Here is a 20,655-nt window from a genome sequence, read left to right on the forward strand (position 1 = left end):
ACATACGCACTCACACTTACACATACATACACTCACACACATTCACATTCACACTCATGCACTCATTCACAAACGCATACACTCATACTCACAATACACACATACACACATTCTCTCACTCACACATATACTCACACTCTCACCACATACACACAGTCTCAGATCTCTTTGAAGACCCCACCCATTCCAGAAGCCAGAAGCCCCTCTCCATCACAGGCTGGGAAAGCTGGAGGCTCCCCACTCCAATGCCTTTTGACTGAACAAGTCTTGCTCAAGCCATCTATGTACCAGGCCCTTTGTAAGCTGGGATGGGAAACAGTGACAGAAATGAAGCAGCCCCTGCCCTCCAGAAGCTTCCGTTCCACTAGAGGGAAATAGCACAGTTCAGGAATCCTCTAGTCCCTTGTCTAGATGGAAACCAAGGCCGAGAGGGTGCCTGACTTGCCCAAGGCCACACCTCCAGAGGTGAAGCTGGGAGGAGCGAGCCCTTCTGGGGAGGAGCAAGATTTTGAGAGAAGACCCCCACCCAGCATGGGCATGGGCGGGGCTTCTGTGCTTGAAGGTGGGCAGAGGGTGCATGGGGTGGGGCTGGGGGTGCCAGGAGGCATCGCCCAGCACCGGGCGGCCCCCTCCGGGCGTCCCCTCTTTTTTCTATCATGCAGGTGCTGGGACATGAACGAAAGCTCTCCCTATTGGTGGATTGTCAAAGGGCCCATTGTCCTTTCAGTCGGGGTGAGGCTATCCTCTCTGGACCTCCCTGGTGGCAGCCCCTGACTGGTCCCCCAGAGGGGATCCGGGGGCTAGCATCCCCCACTCTGAGCCTCGGTTCTTCATCTGTAAAAATGAGTGTGTTGGAGCCCCTGTCCCATGGGGGGCTGCGGTTGTCCTGGGTCAGTCTACTGTCCTGTCCCAGGCCCATTCAGGCCCTTCCATCCAGCCTGATGCCCCTTGAGACGTGCGGGGTCCCCCCTCCTCTCTGTGCGCAGGGGGCCTTGCTTACCCCTCCCGTCTTGTTTCTGGCACCAGATCACCTTCGGGCTCTTCCTCAACATCGTCCGCATCTTGCTCAAGAAGTTGGAGCCAGGACAGAACACCTTCCAGAGCCATGCCCAGTACCGGTGGGGCGCTGGGGAGCTCGGGAGCGGGGCAGGCCTGGGGAAGGGAAGGGCTTCGAGCGTACAGTCCAAGAGGGACTGAGGCAGGAGGGAGGGTTGAGCTACCAAGGGGTGGCCTGTAGTGGGGCTGAAGGGGAGGGGCAAGGAATTCCAGGAGGGTCTTGTATGGGGAGAGCTCAAGAGAGACAGGCTGGAGGAGATGGGGAGCTCTGCCAAACTGGGGATAAAGTAATACTAGCGGACTTTTATACAGCACCTACTATGTGCCAGGCACTGTGAGGAGTGCTTTACACATAGGATGTCATTGGATCCTCACAACAACCCTGGGAAGGAGGTGCTGTTATTATCCCCACTTCACAGTTGGGGAAACTGAGGCCGGTAGAGGGGAAGTGGCCCAGGGTCACACAGCTTACTGACTGTGTCTGTGGCTGGATTTGAACCCAGGTCTTCCCAACTCCAGGTCTGGCGCTCTGCCCACTGCACCACCTAGCTGCCTTATGGGTATAGTTTCAGCTGCCCTGCCAACCTAAAAGAGTTAGTCTTTACAAAGTGGGAGCTAGGAATTATTCTGGGACCTAGGGAAAGGTCAAGGCAGTGGGGAAGGTTATTCCCAGGCATGGATGAGAGGAGACATCAGGGCCCGGGACACTCCCAGGGAGGCTGGAGGCTAGGAGGTAGGCAGCAGGGTTTGAGCTCATCCCACAAGAGGGTAAGGCGGGAGCAATGAGGTCTGGGGTTCTTGGGTCGTGAGGACTCAGCCAAGGATGGATGGTCAGAGTCCTGGTCATTTGAAGCAGTAACAGGAGCCTTTCTCTGAGGCTGCAAAAGCTGGCAGCCTCCCAGCCTCCCCCTCCCCGGCACAGGACCCTGGGTAAGATGAGATGGAATAGGAAAGCCCTGGACCTGGGTTCTGACCTACAGAATGGGTGGGTATGGCTTGAAAGCAGCTGCTGTGAAAAGTACTCTGGCATAGTGGCCATGGCCTGGGACCTCCGCATACCAGTGTGGACGTGATAAGCCACAATCAGAGAGAGTCTGAGCACCAGGCTTTGAGGAGGTGCTGACGAGTCACTGGAGCTGGTGGACAAGGCTGGAAAGGGACTGGCCTTGGAGGGGGGGAGATCTGTCTCCAGCACTGGGCACTGGGCAAGTCACTCATCCTCTTGGAACCTCAGTCTTCACATCTACAAAATGGGATCGAAACACCTGCTTCACCAGGTGATGGGGAGCACTTCGGGAAGCGCTTTTCGAACCCACGTTGGATGTCAGGGTTCACGGTTGTTCTCATGCCATGTGCACGGAGCCCAGTCTTCTCTGCTGTGCCTCGCGCTGGTCTCCAGATGATGGCAGGGCCACGACTGACCAGAAGGGCCAGCTTGCTGGGAGAGATATGGCCTGGAGAAGAGCTGGCTGCCCATCACGGGGGAGGCAGCATGACACAAGGCTGCAAATATTTGAAGGGCCGTCATGTGGAAGAGAGATGAGTCTTGTTTTCCTTGGCCCCAGAGGTCAGAAGTGGACATTACAGAGGGCCCCATCCCGCTCGATGTAAGGAAAGTTTTCCTACCAATTAGAGAGGAAGGAATTTGCCTAAACTCACACAAATTCCTCAGGTGAGGTGGGCGGCCCAGGCAGGTAGAGCTCCTCTGCCCTGGGGGTCTTCGAGCAGAGGCCTGATGAGCTCTGGCCATTTGAGAAGGGGCCCTTGTCCAGGAGCAGGAGAGCTGGGCTAGGCAGCCCCCAAGGCCCTTAGTGGGGACTGATGCCAGGAGAATTCTGGGAGAAGCCAAGAATAATACCCCACTTTAAGATTTGTGAAGCACTCTACCAAAATGATCTCATTTTATCCTCCCAACAAGCCTGGAAGGTAAATGAAGAAACTGAGGCAGGCAGAGGTACAGTGACTTGCTCAGGGTCATTCAGCTTGTTCAGGTCTGAGGGCAGATTTGAATGTGGGCCTTCCTGACTCCAGGCCTCGCTTCTTGTCACTGCCCCCTCTAAGAGCCTTGTGAACGTCCTAGATATGGGTGAATCCAGTTTGTGGATGGCCCAAAGCTGGGGTGGGGGGCGAGACTAGCTGATGTACTGGATGCCAGAGGGAGGGTCCCAAGAGACCTCGAGAGATTGGGGCATTGGGCTGAATTTAATAAGATGGAATTCAATAGGGATTAATGTAAAGTCTTGCACTTGTGGGGAAGGCAGCTTGCAAATAATCAGCTTTGCAAGAACAAGGTGGAGAACGGCCTAACTGGACCAAGATTAGTCCAAAAAGTATTGGGGTGTCTGAGTGTACTACAAGCCCAATTTGAGCTAGGCGTGGGATGTGGTGGCCAGAGAAGCTACTGTGACCTTGGCCTGTATTGGGAGGGCCAATTGCTCCAGGAATATGGCGCTGTCCTTGGCAGAGCTCCTTGGTGTCTTTGAGGGCCGTTCTGGGTCCTACAGTTTCCGAAGGACCTTGATCAGTGGGAGGATGTCAGAGGAGGGAAGCCAGGAGGAGAAGGATTCACGGAAGGGTCTGAGGATTCACCGAAGGGTCTGAGCATGAAGGCCTGGGAAAGTGAAGCCTGGGGGAGAGCTGGAGGCTGTATTCGGATATTTGAAGGGGGATCAGCCCTGGGGGCCATGGGGGGCCAGGCTGGAAGGTCAGTTTGGGCTGGATGTCAGCTCCACCAATGACAGCTGTCTCCAAAAGGAGCAGACCCCCTTTCCTTGTCCCAGAGGGGATAGTGTGTGGAAGGGTGGCTCCTGAGAGGGCTTCGCCCTCAGAGGCCGTGGTTCTATGAGTGCCCATGCTGGAGACAGTGCCTGGAGTCGGTGGCAGGGTACCTAGGGCTCCTCCTTCCAGCTCAGTCCCTTGGGGCACCTTTGCATGTTGTGGGACTGGGCATCAGGAGCCCTGGGCACTACTCCTGCCACCCTCTTTCTGAGTGACCTGCCAGTCCCTTTCCCACCTTGTGCCTTAGTTTCCCCCTCTACTCCCGATGACCTCTCGGATCCCTTCCAGCTCTGACCCTCCGTGATTTGACTCTGGAATGTCTGACATATGCCAAATGGCTGGAGGAGAGATGATGGGAGTGGGGTGGGGGCAGCTGGCAGGGGGTCTTGACCTGCCTTCCCTCACATCTGGCTTGGTATCCTCCCTGACCCCAGCACATGCTCTCCACCTCACCCCACGTGGCTTCTAGCCGGAGCTCCATGGCAGGATTTCTCAGTCTGAATGCCCTCCCTTAGCTCAGCCAACCCAGACTCCCCTGCAAGCCTGGCCTGGCTTCCCCAGCCCCATGACCACAGCCCTCCTCCAGCATCACAGAGCCAGGGTGTGTCCGAGGCAGGACCCGAACCCGGGTCTTCCTGGCCCAGAGGCTGGCTCTCTCTGCTGTGCTGGGCATCTGAGATCTGCAAGGAAGCACCAGCTGAGCCCACGCTTACCTCTCTGGGCAACACCTCTCTTAGGAGACTCTCCCCATCCCCTTTTCTCTCTTCCAGGCGACTCTCCAAGTCAACTTTGCTTCTTATCCCACTGTTTGGAACTCACTACATCGTCTTCAATTTCCTTCCAGACAGCGCTGGCATGGGCCCCCGCCTCTGCCTTGAGCTGGGCTTTGGCTCTTTCCAGGTGAGGGGCCGATGTCTTCCATCACCCGCCCCGGGAGGGGCCGGGGTGCCCTTACTGCCCATGGGTACAGGGCCTCCAGTGGTCCACGGGCTCAGGCTGTTAAACCGGGCCTGCTGAGATGGAGCAGTGTCAAAGCTGGCTGCACAGTGGTTAGTGTAGAAGCTGGTGAGGCCAAAGTCAGTGAGGAGACCACCACCCACAGTCTATTGACCGTGCCATAATGCTGTAAGACTGACCTGACATACGCTCTGACCTTGTCACCCCCAATCATTGATAGAGTGTGCATCTGGTCACCATGGGAACCAAATAAGGCCATAAGTAGCCCTGTGGATGCCCAGGGCAGTTTGTGGAGGGAGGGATGCGCCCAGGACGGGGAGCTCCCTCTCTGGTAGCTTCCTACTTGGGCTAATTGTTCTGCTCAGGAACTAAGCTTACTTATTCTGACATTGCAAAAGTTCAAGTGCTGACAGCACTCTACATTTCAGTACCCTGGGGCAAAGTCCCATCTACCCTGCCTTAGTTATCGATCTAGATCAACCGATCATCCCTTGCCACTGTTAGGAAAGTGAATCAGAGGGCTCTCTGATGTGGAAGCCACATCTGCCCAACAAGGCAGTGAGCTCCTCAGAGGCCAGCAGAAGGTTGCCTGGGGATGTGGTGAGTGCCCCGTTCCAGGAGGTCTCCAAACAGAGGCTGAATGAGCACTTGTCTCAGATGGTGTTGCAAGGGTCTCTGATCAAGTGTGGGCTAGACAAGAGACCTCTGAGGCCTCTGCTGGCTCTGAGGACTGTTAGCCCACTCAAGGTTCAGAAGACAAGGCCAAGGAGAGTGGGGAGGGGAGAAGGAGGGCAGATCATTTCCCTCTGGAGTGACAGACTGGGCCTTGAGGATTTGGTGAGGCAGAGCAGAGAGCAGTCAGGGCAGGAGACAGGGCACAGTTGGGGCCAGAGCAGGAAATCAGGAAAAGGGTCTGGGGCCAGACGTGAAGGGCCTTGAATGTCAAGGCTAAAGAGCTACCATGAGGGGGTGGTGTGGGGCCAGACGTGAAGGGCCTTGAATGCCAAGGCTAAAGAGTTACCGCCAGATGTCTTTCTCATTCTTGCAGGGCTTCATCGTAGCTCTCCTTTACTGCTTTCTTAACCAAGAGGTGAGGCTGTGCCGCCCTGGCAATCCCTGGGCACCCCCGTGGGCACCCCCACTGGGCACCCCCACTTCCCACCCCCTCCCATCTCCCTAGTCTGGGTCCAGCCCACCCTGCCCTCTGGGGCTATCACCTCCCTCTAGCTCTCCAGGGAGCCCAGAAAGGTGGCCAGCGAGGTCCTGTGCCATTAGAAGGTACATGGCCATGCTCTTGGATGAAGTCCACAGTGGAGCAGAATGTGGGTTTGGTCCCTTGGGTCTCCCTGAAGATGCTTTGTTTAGGGCCCGGGTGGGGAAGAGGGATGAATGTCAGCAAGTGGGTAGCCTTTGTCCAGCCAGGCGTTTGGGGGGCAGGGCAGAAACACTTGGAAGAAAGAGGCCAGGAGCTCCATCCTGTCCAGGGGCTCCCAGACTTAGAGCCAGAAGGAGCGAGCATTTATTAAGTGCCTACTGTGTACCAGGTGCTGTGCTAACACTTCACAGTCATTATCTCATTTGATCCCCACATTTGCTCTGGGAGATAGGCGCTATCATCATCCCATTTTACAGTTGAGGAAACTGAGGCAAACAGAGATCAAGTAGTGACTTGTCCAGGGCCACACAGCTAAAAAGTGTCTGAGGGTGGATTTGAACTCAGGTCTTCCTAACTCCAGGCCACTGCCTCTAAGGCAGCTGGAAGGAATCTCAGAGGTCTTAGAGTCTCACTTCCTCATTTTATAGAGAAGGCACCAAAGGTCCAGGCTGGTGAAGGGCCTGGTAAAAGGCACAGCTGAGATTCGAACCCAGGCCCTCTGAATACAAATTCTGAGGGGGTAGGGAGAGGTCAAGAAGATATGATGTCAGAGAAGGGATGGATGGAAAAAGGGAGAGATGGAATGAGAAAGAAGAAAAGCAGAACGGGAGAGAAAAAGGAAAGGGGTGACTCCAGGTAGACCAAAGGAAAGCCCATTTCCTGAGAGGAGGCCGCCCTCTGGTGGCCAGACAGGCCACTGTCTAATAGGCACCTGCTAGCCCCTGACCTCAGCTCCCTCTGGCCCAGGCCGGCTGGCTCTGATGGGGAGGGCTGGGAAGAGGGTCTGGAAGGCCCTCGGGGTCCTGGGAGATGACCCTGGGAGAGAGCCAGACTGAGGGTCCACTTAAGAGAGAACCTGAGTGTGGGCCGGAGTCACTGAGGGAGACCCTGAGAAAAACACGGACGGGGAGGGAACTGCGGGAGGGAGAGAGTCTGCCGACAGCCCAGGGAGCACGGGCGCCCGACTCGGGGTGTCAGAACTGGGCCCTGGCTCTCTTGCCTAGAGCTTCTCCGGAGTCCACTTTCCCGAGAGGGCAGTCCCTGCCAACGACTGGGAGCCTGACACTGTCCCCTTCTGGTCTCCTCGAGGTCCGAGCTGAGCTGAGAAGGAGGTGGCACAGCCATGACCACGGCGTGTGGCTGACGGGGAGGCCGAGGCAGGCCAGGTGGAGGCCGGCCTATAGCTCGGGTCTGAGGGTGCCAACATCCAGGTGCTAGATCTGCCTGATGAGATGGGAGCCCCCAGCCGACCAGACCCAGCTTCATCAAACCAGCCTCAGGAGGGGCTCTACCACCCACTTCAACACGTCCTTCCTCATACCCCATCCTTTCCCGCTTCCCTTCTCTACCCCCCTCCCACAAGCCCAGTCCTGTGCTCAGATAAAGTTGAAGAGCCCGGAGGAGGAGGGTAGAGTTGGAAGGCACCTCCTGGGGGTGGGAAGGACAACACCCCCCCCCAGAACAGTTCAAGAGAGCTGTGGGACCCAAAGTCAATTCTCTTTCCTTCTCTCCAACTTTCCTGGCCAGCTTGCGCCTCCTCCACCGGGAAGCCTGCCTGAATGACTTTAGGCTGGGCAGATCCCTCCCTCCTCTGAACTTCCAGGCCCCAGGCCCTGGGCATGGTCCCTAAGCCAGCTCCTAGTCTCACACTGCCTCGCAGGAACCAGGAGGAGAGCTGTGGCCTGAAAGTTGTCCTGCGATGCGATGTGGAGCTGGAACCTTTGGGCAGACAGTGAGCTCCCTGAGGGCAGGGTAGCAGCCCAGCCCAGAGTCAGGCCGAGGTGGGGGAGGGGGCGTACACAGGGGTCACGTCAATCATCACGGCAATAATCTGCCGTCCACCTTCCACCTCCCTCGACTGACCTCCCTTCATGCCTTGTCCACGCCAGTCCCACTGGTCCGCCAGCTTTTCCCCATCCCCCTCCTCCACAGGCTCTCCCTCCAGCCCTCCTTGAGGCCTTTCCTGAGCCCCACCCCTGCTGATTAGCTCCCCTTTTGAGATGACTAGGTGCTGTTTCCTTCTTCCTCTCTACCCTCCTCCCAATAAAGTGTAAGCATCCCGAGGGCAGGAATTCCTTGGCTTTTACTTTTGTATCCCCAATGCCTAGCTCAGAGGAGACACTTAATAAACATTTAAGTTAAAATTAAACTCTCTCCATGGATCCCTGATTGCATGGTTGTAGAGACTGTCTCCATCACCTATTCGTGCTCCGTCATCCTGGCAGGCTCTCTGTTGTGGGGGAGAAAGGGTCGGTCTTAACTTCCCCAGGAGCAGTTCCAGGACTCACCGCTGGGGACGACAGAGAGCAATGCGTGGAGACACCTGCTGGCGCCGAGGATGAGCTTCAGAGAGTGATACCCCTAAAACCAGAAGCTGCCAGAATGGCCGGGGCAGGCAGGCTGGCTCCTTGGGGGGGCTGCAGCAGAGGGACCCACTACAGGGAACCGAGGGGAGCTGAGGAGCTAGCGAATGACGTGGAGAGAAGTAGGAGACCTTTAGATTCAGTGCAGCTCAGTCAAAAGACCGCAGTATGTCTGAGGAGAAGATGATGGGCAAAGTAGGGTCTGTCCTCAAGAAGATTACATTCTACCAGGGGATGATGAATGAGTCAATACAAAGTAACGTATGGAATTGATACAAAGTAACATACAGAGTCAATACAAAGTAACATAAGAGGGGGAGAGTCTAGCCCAGAGTGGGGATCCTTACAGGTCTCAGCTGGGAGCCAGTAATTAGGGGTTTTATGAAGTGGTGGTGAGAGGGAGCACACGGCAGGATCCCTTGTGCAGAGGCTTGGAGGAGAGAGATGGGAGGTAGAAAGAAGAATCCGCTAGCAGGGCGGCTTGGTTATAATGGAGAGTGGGAAGGAGAAAGTAATAGGAAATAAGTCTAAGAAGGTAAGTGGAGCCATACTAAGGAGGGATTCCAACGTCAGGCTAAGTTTGTCCTTTATTCTAGAAAGAGAAACTGGGGTTGGAGATCAGGAGCCCTGATCAATTCCTCACAATAATTTGGTAGACAGTCCCTCATTCAAAGATTTCGGTTGTATTTTCCCCTTCTTTCAATCAGACTTTATTTTTTATTTTTGGACACTTGTAAGAACAGAAAATGATTTTTCTTAGTAATCATTATCTTGGAAATTCAAAGCTTCCCCATCCCCCTTTCTTTCTAAGTTCAGTCCTTCTCCAGAAGGACATTGAGATGTAATCTAAACGGGTCTGTTTGTGCTCATTATGTTGCCTGGGGTCTGGGAGAATGGTGATTCCTCCCTATTGTCAAGATGGAAATTGAGGTCTCTTTGACCAGGATTGAGTGACCTGGGTCACATACTGAAAGACCCTCATTTTAATATGGTTCCCTCCCAGAGTTTATTGGCATCCCTTGGGAACACCTACTCTTTGAAGGGCATATAAGGCTGTACCCCCAAAACCCCAAATTGAGCTAGTTCTGGGGGGCCCAGTTTTGGACCGAACTCCCATGCAATGCATGTCAAGCCACCTTGAAAGAAATTAAACCATGGACACATGCACCCTGGTTTCATTTGTCTGTTAGAGCTGACTCTGTGATAAATCAGGGTTTGTGGGGCTTTTTTGGGTTCACACAAGTAAAGAGTCTGTCTCAATAGTCTTGGGGTATGCCCTGAGATTTTCCCAGGATTCTCAAAGGCATCTGAGGTACCCGGGTTATTCACAGTGAGAATGGAACGGTCCCAAGCCACTGCTGCTGGTGGTAAAGGTGAGTCTCTTATAGGACAGGTGCCAGTAGGTGAAGGGATCTTGTAAGGAATTGTTCTACACCAGAGGTGGGGAACCCACAGCCTCAAAGCCACTTGTGGCCCTCTGGGTCCTCAAGTGCAGTCCTTTGACTGAATCAAAACTCCACAGAATAAATTCCCTTGTTCTAAATTGTTCTGTAAAATTTGGACTCAGTCAAAAGGTCATACCCAAGGACCTAGAATGCCACATGTGGCCTCATGGCCACAGGTTCTCCACCCCTGTTTTAGAGCACGGGTCCACTGAGAACCTCCAATGACTGGTTTACCTTCTCAGGAGAGGGCTGCTTACCCCCTGGATGCCTGGAAAGACAGCGGAATTAGTGATTACAAGTTCTTCTCAAACTGAAAAACAGAAATACAGCAACAACCACCCACAGCCAACAGGTTTTTTAAAAATGCTAGAATGTTTACAAAGACATGTAGATTTCAGAAAAATGTCCTGGGCAAGCTGGAGGCAAGCTCTGATGTTCTGATAATTCTTAAGTGTGGTTAAATAGTTGGCATTGGGTTCTAGGGAAAGCATTGCAAAATGCTTTCCAGTCATTATCTCATTTGGGCCAAGAAGCAACCCTGTGAGGTAACGGGCACTAGAGGTGAAATGAACTCTCCTGTCGAGGTTAGGGTGAGTTACACGATGCCAGCAGGCTCCCAAGTGGAGCCCTCTATCCACTACTCCAATATGATGGAAACAAAACAGAAAGTTCACACAGATACTGTCTCAAAAGACTATATTGGGAGCAATCCAAGAAATCCCAAGAGAGAGCCTTGAAAATCAAACTTACACCCCAAAATCACAAGTCCAATTGAAGAGAAAACTGACCTGTCTGGGACATTTCTAGAGGAGACCATGGGGCAAAACCCCTGAGGAAAAAAAATGGAAAGTCAAATGAACTAATTCAGCAAATGACTAAACATTCTTTGGAAGCAAAGTAGGGGGGAAATGACCATCTGTGAGGAAAGACCAGGAGGGAGAATCTCAGAATCAGGGATTCCACAATCCCAGGTCCAGAGCTGAAAGGGACTTCAGAAACCACGGAATACAACGTGGCTGTTGTCCTTCGTTCTGGAGGACCAAAATGACCTCACTATACTAGAGTCAAGTTACAGTGAGTCTGACTGTGGTTGATCAGCCCAATACAAGCTTGGAATGCTCTACCGCAGGTCAGACACAAATAGTGCACATGAACATTTGGGATGGGTTCTCTAAATTTGGGCAGCTCGCGTTTCTTTTGAGCTACTTCAACTCTGCTTTGCTCACTCTGAGCACAGCACCTTCTCTGATGAGGGCACGCCATGCTGGCCAGTCCTGTGCTACTATCTCCCACATCACACAATCCATTCCAAAGTTCTTAAGAGAGACCTTGAGAATTGTCTTTATATTGCAATGAACTCATCTTACAGATGAAGAAACTGAAGCCCAAAATGGTTGCCCAGGGTCCCACAGGCAGTAGGTATCTGAAGTACTCTAACTCAGGTCTTCCACACTCCATTCATTGCAAAGAGAATCCATCCACCAAAGAAGAGAGTCGGATCCCCACATTTTTAAAAATTCCCGTGACTGTCCAAACAAGGACCCTGAAAACAAAAAGAATGCATCAAATGCCAATAGGCAGATCATGAGGATCCCATTAACTCAGTGCACTTCAGCAGCAAACTTCAGACAGAACCCTTCGAGCCCCCAGAAGGAAGAGGATGAGCTGGTCAGAGTGATCTGCCAGGAGCTCAATAACAAGGCAAGGACTGAAGCCCTGGCATCAACTAGACGCCCTTTAAGACTGTGAGCTTGGATTCCAGAATCTGCTGCTGGAGCCTCAAGCATCCTGGAGGGATGAGAAAGCTGGACTCAAAGGGCTTCACAGAATCTGTGGATTTCTCTCTGAAATCTTCCTCGAAGAAACTCAGGGGTGAGAAAAAGCCTCTTGTATCATTGGCCTCGTTCAATTACTCGAAGATACAGCTGGGCCTGAGCTGGAAGGGAAGGGAGAGTGGTGATCAAAAAGCAGAAAGGAACCTGAGGGCAGAACTGTGAGAGGGCATTGGCTAAAGCCCTCGAAGCGGCCCAAACAGCCTGCAAGCTGGGCTCAGGGAGTCTGCCTTCCACTGCCGGGCAAAATCTAGGACAGATCAATAAGGAGATAGTTGGTGAAAGTCTACCAAAGGAAGATATGCTCAAAACACCAGCCTTTTCCCATCAAAAACAAGTCATAACTCAATTTGATTTCATGTTCTTTCTTCCTTCCTTTCTCTCTCCCTCCCTTCTTTCCTTCCTTTCTCTCTTCTTCTTCCTCTTCTTCTTCTTGTTCTTCTTCTTCTTCTCCTCCTTCTTCTCCTCCTCCTCCCCCTCCTCTTTCTTCTTCTCCTTTTTCTTCACCTCCTCCTTCTCCTCTCTGTCTCTGTGTCTCTGTCTCTGTTTCTCTGTCTCTGTTTTCTGTCTCTGTCTCTGTCTCTCTCTGTCTCTCTCCAAGTAGTACATCAGAGAATGTTGTAGGCAGTTTGAACAAGCTCCCTGCATTGCTCTCCTGTGATAGGTGGAGGTTGACCTCCATGCAAACACAGCCGGGTGGATTTGAAAGTGGTTAGATGGCCAGACCCGAAGAGTCACGAAGTTCAATGTCAGTTGGCAGGAGGGCTCCAGGGGTGCCCCAGGAACCTGTGGCTGGCCAGGCGATGCTCTGACTCAGATGAAGACATCCATGGCACACTCAGTGTTCACATGACACAAAGCAGCCCGAGAAGCATAAGAGTTTTAGCCACTGAGTCACATGTTGGCTTGTGTGAAGCAGTGGACTCTTCTGGACCCAAATAGAAGACTTTCCACTTCTCTCTCTTGATCTTTTCACCCATGTCTGTTGTTTCTGTATCATTTGCACTCAGGGATGTGCATAGGACACACTTTAAAATTTAGTCTGAGCTATTAACATTTTCTCCATCATTTTGTTAAGTCTGGGCAATCAACAGAACAGTAAATCAAGCCCAGTTTGTCGTGTTTGCCGATTTCAGATTTCTAAGCTATAAATGCTCATGATGAAACTTTAACCATCTGCAGAAGGTAGGAGCAGGGCCTGCATCGCGTGCCTCTTTTCTCCTTGTACTGCTCCCCCATCCCCTGTCCCCCATCATTCCTTATAATAAAGATGGCAGAAAAAGAAAGAGAAAAAGTTCTGAAAAACTAAATATGGTGTAAACAAACCTGAATTCTATTCCGTGTTCCACACACATAGTTCCCCACCTCTGCAAAGAGTGGGAAGATTGGGGCCAAGCTTGGTGAATTTCATCGTATAAGATTCAGTATTACATTTGTCTTTCGAGATCTTTTCTAGGTCCTGACCCTGTCATCCAGTGAATTAGCTCCCACTCCCTGTTTGGTGGCACGTGCTGGAGAAAGAGCCGGTGTCTGAGTCATTGAAACTTGGGTTCAGGTCCAACTTCCATCACAAATGAGTTGTGTGACCCTGGGCAGTTCTGAGGCTGTAGAACAGATTTTAATCAGCCTCAGTAAAGGGAGTTTGCTTCTTAACCCTAAACCAATGAAAGCACATGGCCAGACCCTCCCCCATCCCCCTGCCCCAAAGTCTTACTCTTGCAATAAAAAAAAAAAAAAACTTTACTCTTAAAAGTAGAGAGAAGCATGGCTAGATTTCTTCTTTTCCTTTTCCCAAGAGGGAAACTTTCCATATTCCACCTTCCCACCTGGGAGAAATCTCTCCCCTAGGTGCCCACTCTTCTCATCTGACCAGACCCCATCTAGAATGGGCTCCATCCATGCTCACTTCACTCTCTCTGGACTTTTCACTGACATCTGCTTTGCCTCCAGTGAATACTCTCCTGCCCCCCCCCCCCGCCCCCGCTCTCCTTTCCCATTTGTGTGTTATAATTCCCCATTATAATGTAATCTCTGGAGGGCAGAAACTGTCTAATTGGCTTTTATTTGTATCCCTAGCACTTAGCACACTCTGGCACATAGTAAGTGCTTAATGAACACTTTATCAGTGCTCTCTCTCTCTCTCTCTCTCTCTCTCTCTCTCTCTCTCTCTCTCCCCTTCACTGACTGTCTCTGTCTGTCTTTCTGCCTGCCTGTATCTGTTCTCTGTCTCTCTGCCTGTCTGCGTCTGCCTGTTTTTCTGAAAAAAGATCTGCGAGTTTTAGCAGACCACTAGAACCTCACTATGAGAGATTGTTATATATCTATCTCTTCTCCTTTTCACAATTAAAATCCTAGAAAAAGCCATCAGCTTCCATGGTCTTTACTTTCTCTACTCTCACTTCTCAATGCCTTGTGAACTCTCTCTTCACTTTATCAGGAGCTGAAATTGAAGTGACTGATCTTCTACATGCCAAATAGAAAATGGCCTTTCCTCAGCGCTAATCTTTCTCATCCTACATCCTGTGTTTGACACTGTTGACTACTCTCTCTTCCTTACACACTAACTACTCTCTGTGTTTTCAGGACACGGCTCTCTTGTGATTTTCCTCCTACATATCTGACCTCTACTTTTTTTTTGTTTTTGGTTGGGCAATGGGGGTTAAGTGACTTGCCCAGGGTCACACAGCTAGTAAGTGTTATGTGTCTGAGGCCGGATTTGAACTCAGGTTCTTCCGAATCCAGGGCCGGTGCTCTATCCACTGCACCACCCAGCTCCCCCCTGACCTCTACTTCTAAGTCTCCTATGTTGTTCTGTCATTTCTTCACTTGTGTCCAACTCTTTGTGACCCCATTTAGGATTTTCTTGGCAAAGATAGTGGAGTGGTTTGCAATTTCCTTCTCCAGCTCATTTTACAGATAAGGAAACTGAGGCAAACAGGGTTAAATGACTTGCCCAGGATCACATAATTGGTGTCTGAGGATGGATTTGAACTCAGGTCTTCCTGACTCTAGGTCCAGCACTCTATTCATTGCACCACGTCGCTGCCCCTCTAAGTGTCTTTTGCTGGACTATCACTACATAGATATATATATATATATATATATATATATATCTCCCATCCCTTAAATGCAGGTGTAACCCAAGGCTCTGTCCTGGGTCCTCTTTGCCTCTCCTTTCTTCTCTCCTCCTTTCTCTCCTCTGTCTCTCTCTGTTTCTGTCTCTCTGTCTCTGTATCTTTCTGTGTCTCTCTATCGTCCTCTGTGACATCATCTCTTATAGACTTAAATATGGTCCCTATGGGGATAACTCACATATCTATAAATCTACCCCTAGTCTCTCCCCTGAGCTCAGTGCATGTCCCATATATAAACAATATATCCCAAAGACAACTCATTATCTTTCTTTTTTAAAAAATTGTATTATTTTTATTATATTGAAATTGCCCAATCATAAGCGATGAATGTCTCTTTAATTTTTTAGGCCTGTCTTTATTTCTATTTTTGCAGAGTGTTTCAAAATTTTTCCATAAGTTTTTACTGATGTCATTTTTATCAACATATCCCAGTATCTTCATTTCCCCTCTCAGTCATGACAAATACAATTTTAAAGACAAAAAAGAAAAAAAAAGGAAGAGAGGAGAATAAGTATAACTGATCAATACATTGAAAAAGTCTAAAAATGTGTGCCAAGAGTCAGTGTCACCTCACAGCTCTCTTGAACCATACTTGTTCTTTATCATTTTGTAATATTTATTTTTTATTTCTTGTGAAAAATTTTTTCCATTTATATTGTTGCGGTCATTGCATACAATGTTTTCTTGGCTCTGCCTGCCTGCCTGTGTCTGCCTGCCTGCATCTGTCTGCCTGTGTCTGCCTGTCTGTCTGTCTGTCTGCCTGTGTCTGTTTGCCTGCGTCTGCCTGCCTGTGTCTGCCTGCCTGCATCTGTCTGCCTGTGTCTGTTTGCCTGCCTGCCCACGTCTGCCTGTTTGCCTGTCTGTATCTGTCTATTCCCTCTGCAACAATTCATATAGATCTTTCCACGCTTCTTGGTATTCATCATATTAATAATTTTTTACAGCACAGAAATATTCATTACCTTTATGCACCATAATTTGTTTAAACATTCCCTAACTGATGGGCATCTACTTTGTTTCCAACTCTTGCTAGCACAAAAAGTGCTGTTATAAGTATTTTGATGTACATGGGGACTTGCTTCTTATCACTGGCTTACTTGGGGTATAAGCCCAGCAAAGAAATCTCTGGTTCAAAGAATATGGACCTTTTAGTCACTTTGTTTGCCTAATTCCAAATTCCTTTCCAAAATGGTTGGGCTGATTCTCAGCTCCACCAACAATGTACTAGTGAGCCTACCTTTCCACAACCCCATCCAACGTGACTGTCCCTATCCTCTGTCACATTTGACAACTTGCAGGGTGTGAGCTAATGCCTGAAAGTGGTTCTGATTTTCATTTCTCTCATTTTGGGTGATTTGGAGCATTCTCTCACATGATTGTTCATAGTTTGTCATCATTCATTTAAGAACTGTTTATTCATATCCTCTGACCACTCATCTGTTGGGATCGTTTTTGGTTATACACACATGCATACATACACACACATGTATGTATGTATAGAAAGATGCAGATATAGGTCATTTATATGTCTTGGATAACAAACCTTGATCAGAGAAATTTGATACAAAGTTTCTTTTTCCCCATTCTGCCACTTTCTATCTTATCCTATGTGGATTAATTTTGTCTATGCAGAAGCTTTTCAGTTTCACATAATCCAAGTTGTCTACTTTATCTTCTGTCATTTGCTCAATCTCTTGTTTACTTAAAAAATATGTCTCCCAGGGGCAACTAGGTGGCGCAGTGGATACAGCACCGGCCCTGAAGTCAGGAGGACCTGAGTTCAAACCCGACCTCAGACCAAACCCTTAACAGTTATTAGCTGTGTGACCCTGGGCAAGTCACTTAACCCCAATTGCCTAAAAATTAAAAAAAAAAGAACAAAATGCTCATTTAAAAAATATGTCTCTTACCCATAGCTGTCAGAGGCATAAGATCTATTTCTTTTCTAATTTTTTATATGATCTTTAATATTAAGGCCCCGTATTCATTTAAAATGTATTGTGGAATAAGATATAAAGTGTGGCTCTAAGCCTAATTTCTGCCAGACCACTTTCCAGTTTTCCCAGCAGTGTTTAGGGAAGAAGGAGCTCTTTTCTAACTAATTTTGTGTTTCCCAGTTTATTGAACCCTGTATCATTCAGCCCCCTTGTTTCTCTGTTGTTTCATCTGCTTTCTGTTTTTTAGCCAATACCAGATGGTTCTGATAATTGCTGCTTTAGAATATAGTTTGAGGTCTGAAAGAGCAGCTCCCCTTTTGTCCCTACCTCCTTATCTTTGATTTTTCCAAAGGAATGATGATATTATTTATTGGGATAGAATTAAAACTGTAAATTAACTTGGGCAGCATTGTCACTTTTATTACATTACATGGCCCAGCCATGAGGACCGAATATTTCTGCACCTATTTAGCTTTTTTTTTTTAATTTAAGGAGAACTTTGTAATTGAATTTGTGCAAATGTATAGTGTGTTTTGGTAGCAAAAACACTTCCTATGATCCTACCATCCCCTCAAACTACACTGCTACATCTCTCCCTCCTTTCACAGTCTTACTGTAAAAAAAAAATGTCCATACCTACAGCCTCCACTTTTTCACCTAGCATTCACTTTTTGGCAGCTAGGTGGTCCATTAAGTATGGTGTCAGGCCTGAATCTTCCTGAGTTCAAATCTGGCCTCAGACATTTAGTAGCTGTGTGACCCTGGGCAAGTCACTTAACCTTGTTTACCTCAGTTCTTCATTTATAAAATGAGCTGGAGAAGGAAACGGCAAACTGCTCCAGCATCTCTGCCAAGAAAAACCTTAAATGAGGTCATAAAAGGTCAGATACAGAGGCAGCTAGGTGGCACAGTGGATAGAGCACTGGTCCTGGAGTCAGGAGGACCTGAGTTCAAATCCAGCCTCAGATACTTTATGCTTACTAGCTGTGTGACCCTGGGCAAGTCACTTAACTCCATTGCCTAGCCAAAAACAAAAACAAAAACAACAAAAAAACAGATACAACTGAAATGACTCAACTACAGCAGCGATAACAACATTCACTTTCAATCTTTCACAGTCTGGTTTCCAACTTCAACATTCAGCTGAATCGTCTGTCTCCAAGGTTACTAATGATTTCTTAATTGCTAAATCTGATAGCCTATTCTCAGTGCTCATCCTTCTTTATCTCCCTTCAGGATTAATGTTGTTGACTCACACCTTCTCTCAGATACTCTCCGCTGTCCGGGTTTTCATGACATTGCTCTCTCTGGATTATTCTGATATTTGCTCCTTCTCAGTCTTCTTTATTATATTATCACATAATATATAATCAGCTCCTATAGGTTAAAGTATCATCTCCATGCAAATGACTCACAGATCTATATATTTAGCCCATCTATCTCTACAGAGCTCCAGTCTCAAAACACCAACAGCCTATTGGACATTTCACCTGGATGTTCCACAGGCATCTCAAACTCAACATGTCTAAAACAGAACTCACTATTTTTTCTCCCAAACCCACTCCTCTTCTTAATATTCCTGTTTTGTTAAAGGCACTACCACTGTTCCACTTACTCTGGTTTGCAACCTTGGAATCACGAGACTCTTCACCATCCCTCATCTCTATGCCCCCTTTCTTGTTCCCCACAGCAAACCAGCTGCCGATCTATTTAATCCTATTTATACATCTCTCATATCCATCCACTTCTCTCCACTCATGAGGCCAGTGCTCTAGTTCAGACCCTTATCACCTCTCACTTGAGCTATCGCAGCCTTTAAAACTGGTCTCTTTGGTGTGTGGCGGGGGGTGGTGTAGAGTCAGGATGGAGGAGAAAAGGCAGGGACTTCCCTGAGCTCTCCCCCATACTCCTCTAAATAACTTTCAATAATGCCTCAAAACAACAGAACCCACAAAAGGACAGGGTGAAACAGTCTTCCAGCCCAAGACAACTTAGAAGGTGAGTAGGAAAGGTTTGTTGTATTGAGAGTGGAGCACAGTCCAGCACAAGGTGAGCCCCAGTAAACCAGTAGTGGGCCTTGTGGATGACCAAATCAGTGGTGGCAGTGGTGGTTTCTGGACTTCTCAGCACACAGATGGTAAGGAGGTGTCAAACAACTGGTCAAAAGGAAATTATAGGGGTCCCTTTGCTAGCACTGAGGCAGGACTCTGTTGCTTTGCCCATACTTGGATTTGGGTTGTAGTCCTAGATGAAAGTCCTGGGGGGAGGAGGAATATTAGCACACCAGAGCTTGTGATCAGTGGTGTGCTGGAACCCTGATCATAGTTCCAGGGCAGAAAGAGTACTTGTGGTCACTCACAGGACAGAGCATAGGACTGGAGAGGAGTAAACACACCTCTCCCTAGATCATACTACTTTGGAAGAACCAAAACCTTACAGGTCACCAGAATTATCTCTAAAAACAGCTGTACAAAAAGTCCTGAAGTTTGGGACAGTGCCCTTCCCATCCCAAGAGCAGAGCCCAACTTTAACATCAAGTTAAAAGTCTAGGAATAGGCTGGAAAATGAGCAAACAACAACAACAAAAAAAATCTGACCATAGAAAGTTACTTTGATGACAAGGAAGACCAAAACACAAATTCAGAAGAAGACAATAAAGAAAAAACTGCCATATCAACGACACCCCCCCAACTCCCAAAGGCAAATGTAAATTGATCCTGGAAGAGCTCAAGAAGGATTTTAAAAATCAAATAAGAGAGGTTGAGGAAAAATTAGGAAGAGGAACAAGAGTGGTGCAAGAAAATAATGAAAAAAAGAGTCATCAGCTTGGTTAAAAAAAAAGGCACAAAAAGTACTGAAGAAAATAACACCCTAAAAAACAAAACAGGCCAAATGTCAAAAGAGGCACAAAAATCCAATAGAGAGATGAATGCTTTGGAAAGCAGAATTGGCCACATGGAAAAAGAGGAACAAAAATTCAGTGAAGAAAAGAACTGAATGGGGTAAATTATCTGACATAAAAGAAGTGCAAAAGAGCTTTTACAGTGCAGGGGAAGATGGGGGTGGTGTGGAGGGGGAGTGCATGAACCTCATTCTCATTGGAATTGGCTCAAAGAGTAAACATCATACACACTCAGTTGATTATAGAAATCTGTCTAACCCTACAGAAAAGTAGGAGGAGAAAGGGATGGGCGGGGGGAGTTGATAAAAGGGAAGGCAGATTGGGGTAGGTAAAAGTCAGAAGCAAAACACTTATGAGAATGGACAGAAGACAAAAGAGAGAGAGACAAAGAGGGAGGGAGGGAGGGAGGAGAGAGAAAGAGAGAGAGAGAATAGGATAGAGGGAAATACATAGTAATTATAACTGTGAAAAAAATTCACACAAAGTTTCTCTGATAAAGACCTCATTTCTCAAATATATAGAGAACTGAGTCAAATTTGTGGAAATAAAAGGCATTCTTCAATTGATAAATGGTGAAAAGATATGAACAGGCAGATTTCAGACAAGTAATCAAAGCTATCTATAGTCATATGAAAAATGCTCTAAATCACTATTGATTAGAGAAATACAAATTAAAACAATGCTGAGCTACCATCCCACATCTATAAGATTGGCTAATATGACTGAAAATGGCAAATGTTGGAGAGGATGTGGGATAATTGAAACACTAATGCACTGTTGGCAAAGTTGCATACTGATTCAATCATTCTGTAGACCAATGTGGAACTATGTCCATAGGGCTATAAAACCATGCATACCCTTTGACCAAGAGAGAAA

The 20,655-nt window shown here is 48.5% G+C and overlaps 1 protein-coding gene across 1 annotated transcript in view; it reads left to right on the plus strand.

The window, feature by feature from the left end:
- GHRHR (growth hormone releasing hormone receptor) overlaps positions 1–7,384 on the plus strand; it is a 21,196-nt gene extending 13,812 nt beyond the window's left edge. Inside the window, exons 9-13 of the mRNA XM_027835917.1 lie at positions 663–732; positions 1,027–1,118; positions 4,605–4,734; positions 5,840–5,881; positions 7,256–7,384. Coding sequence (XP_027691718.1) covers positions 663–732; positions 1,027–1,118; positions 4,605–4,734; positions 5,840–5,881; positions 7,256–7,384 — 463 coding nt within the window. The remainder of the gene's footprint in view (positions 1–662; positions 733–1,026; positions 1,119–4,604; positions 4,735–5,839; positions 5,882–7,255) is intronic.
- The last annotated feature ends 13,271 nt before the right edge of the window (positions 7,385–20,655 follow it).

This window comes from Vombatus ursinus, unplaced genomic scaffold, assembly GCF_900497805.2.
Source record: "Vombatus ursinus unplaced genomic scaffold, bare-nosed wombat genome assembly UNPS02014817.1, whole genome shotgun sequence".
Lineage (NCBI taxonomy): Eukaryota > Metazoa > Chordata > Mammalia > Diprotodontia > Vombatidae > Vombatus > Vombatus ursinus.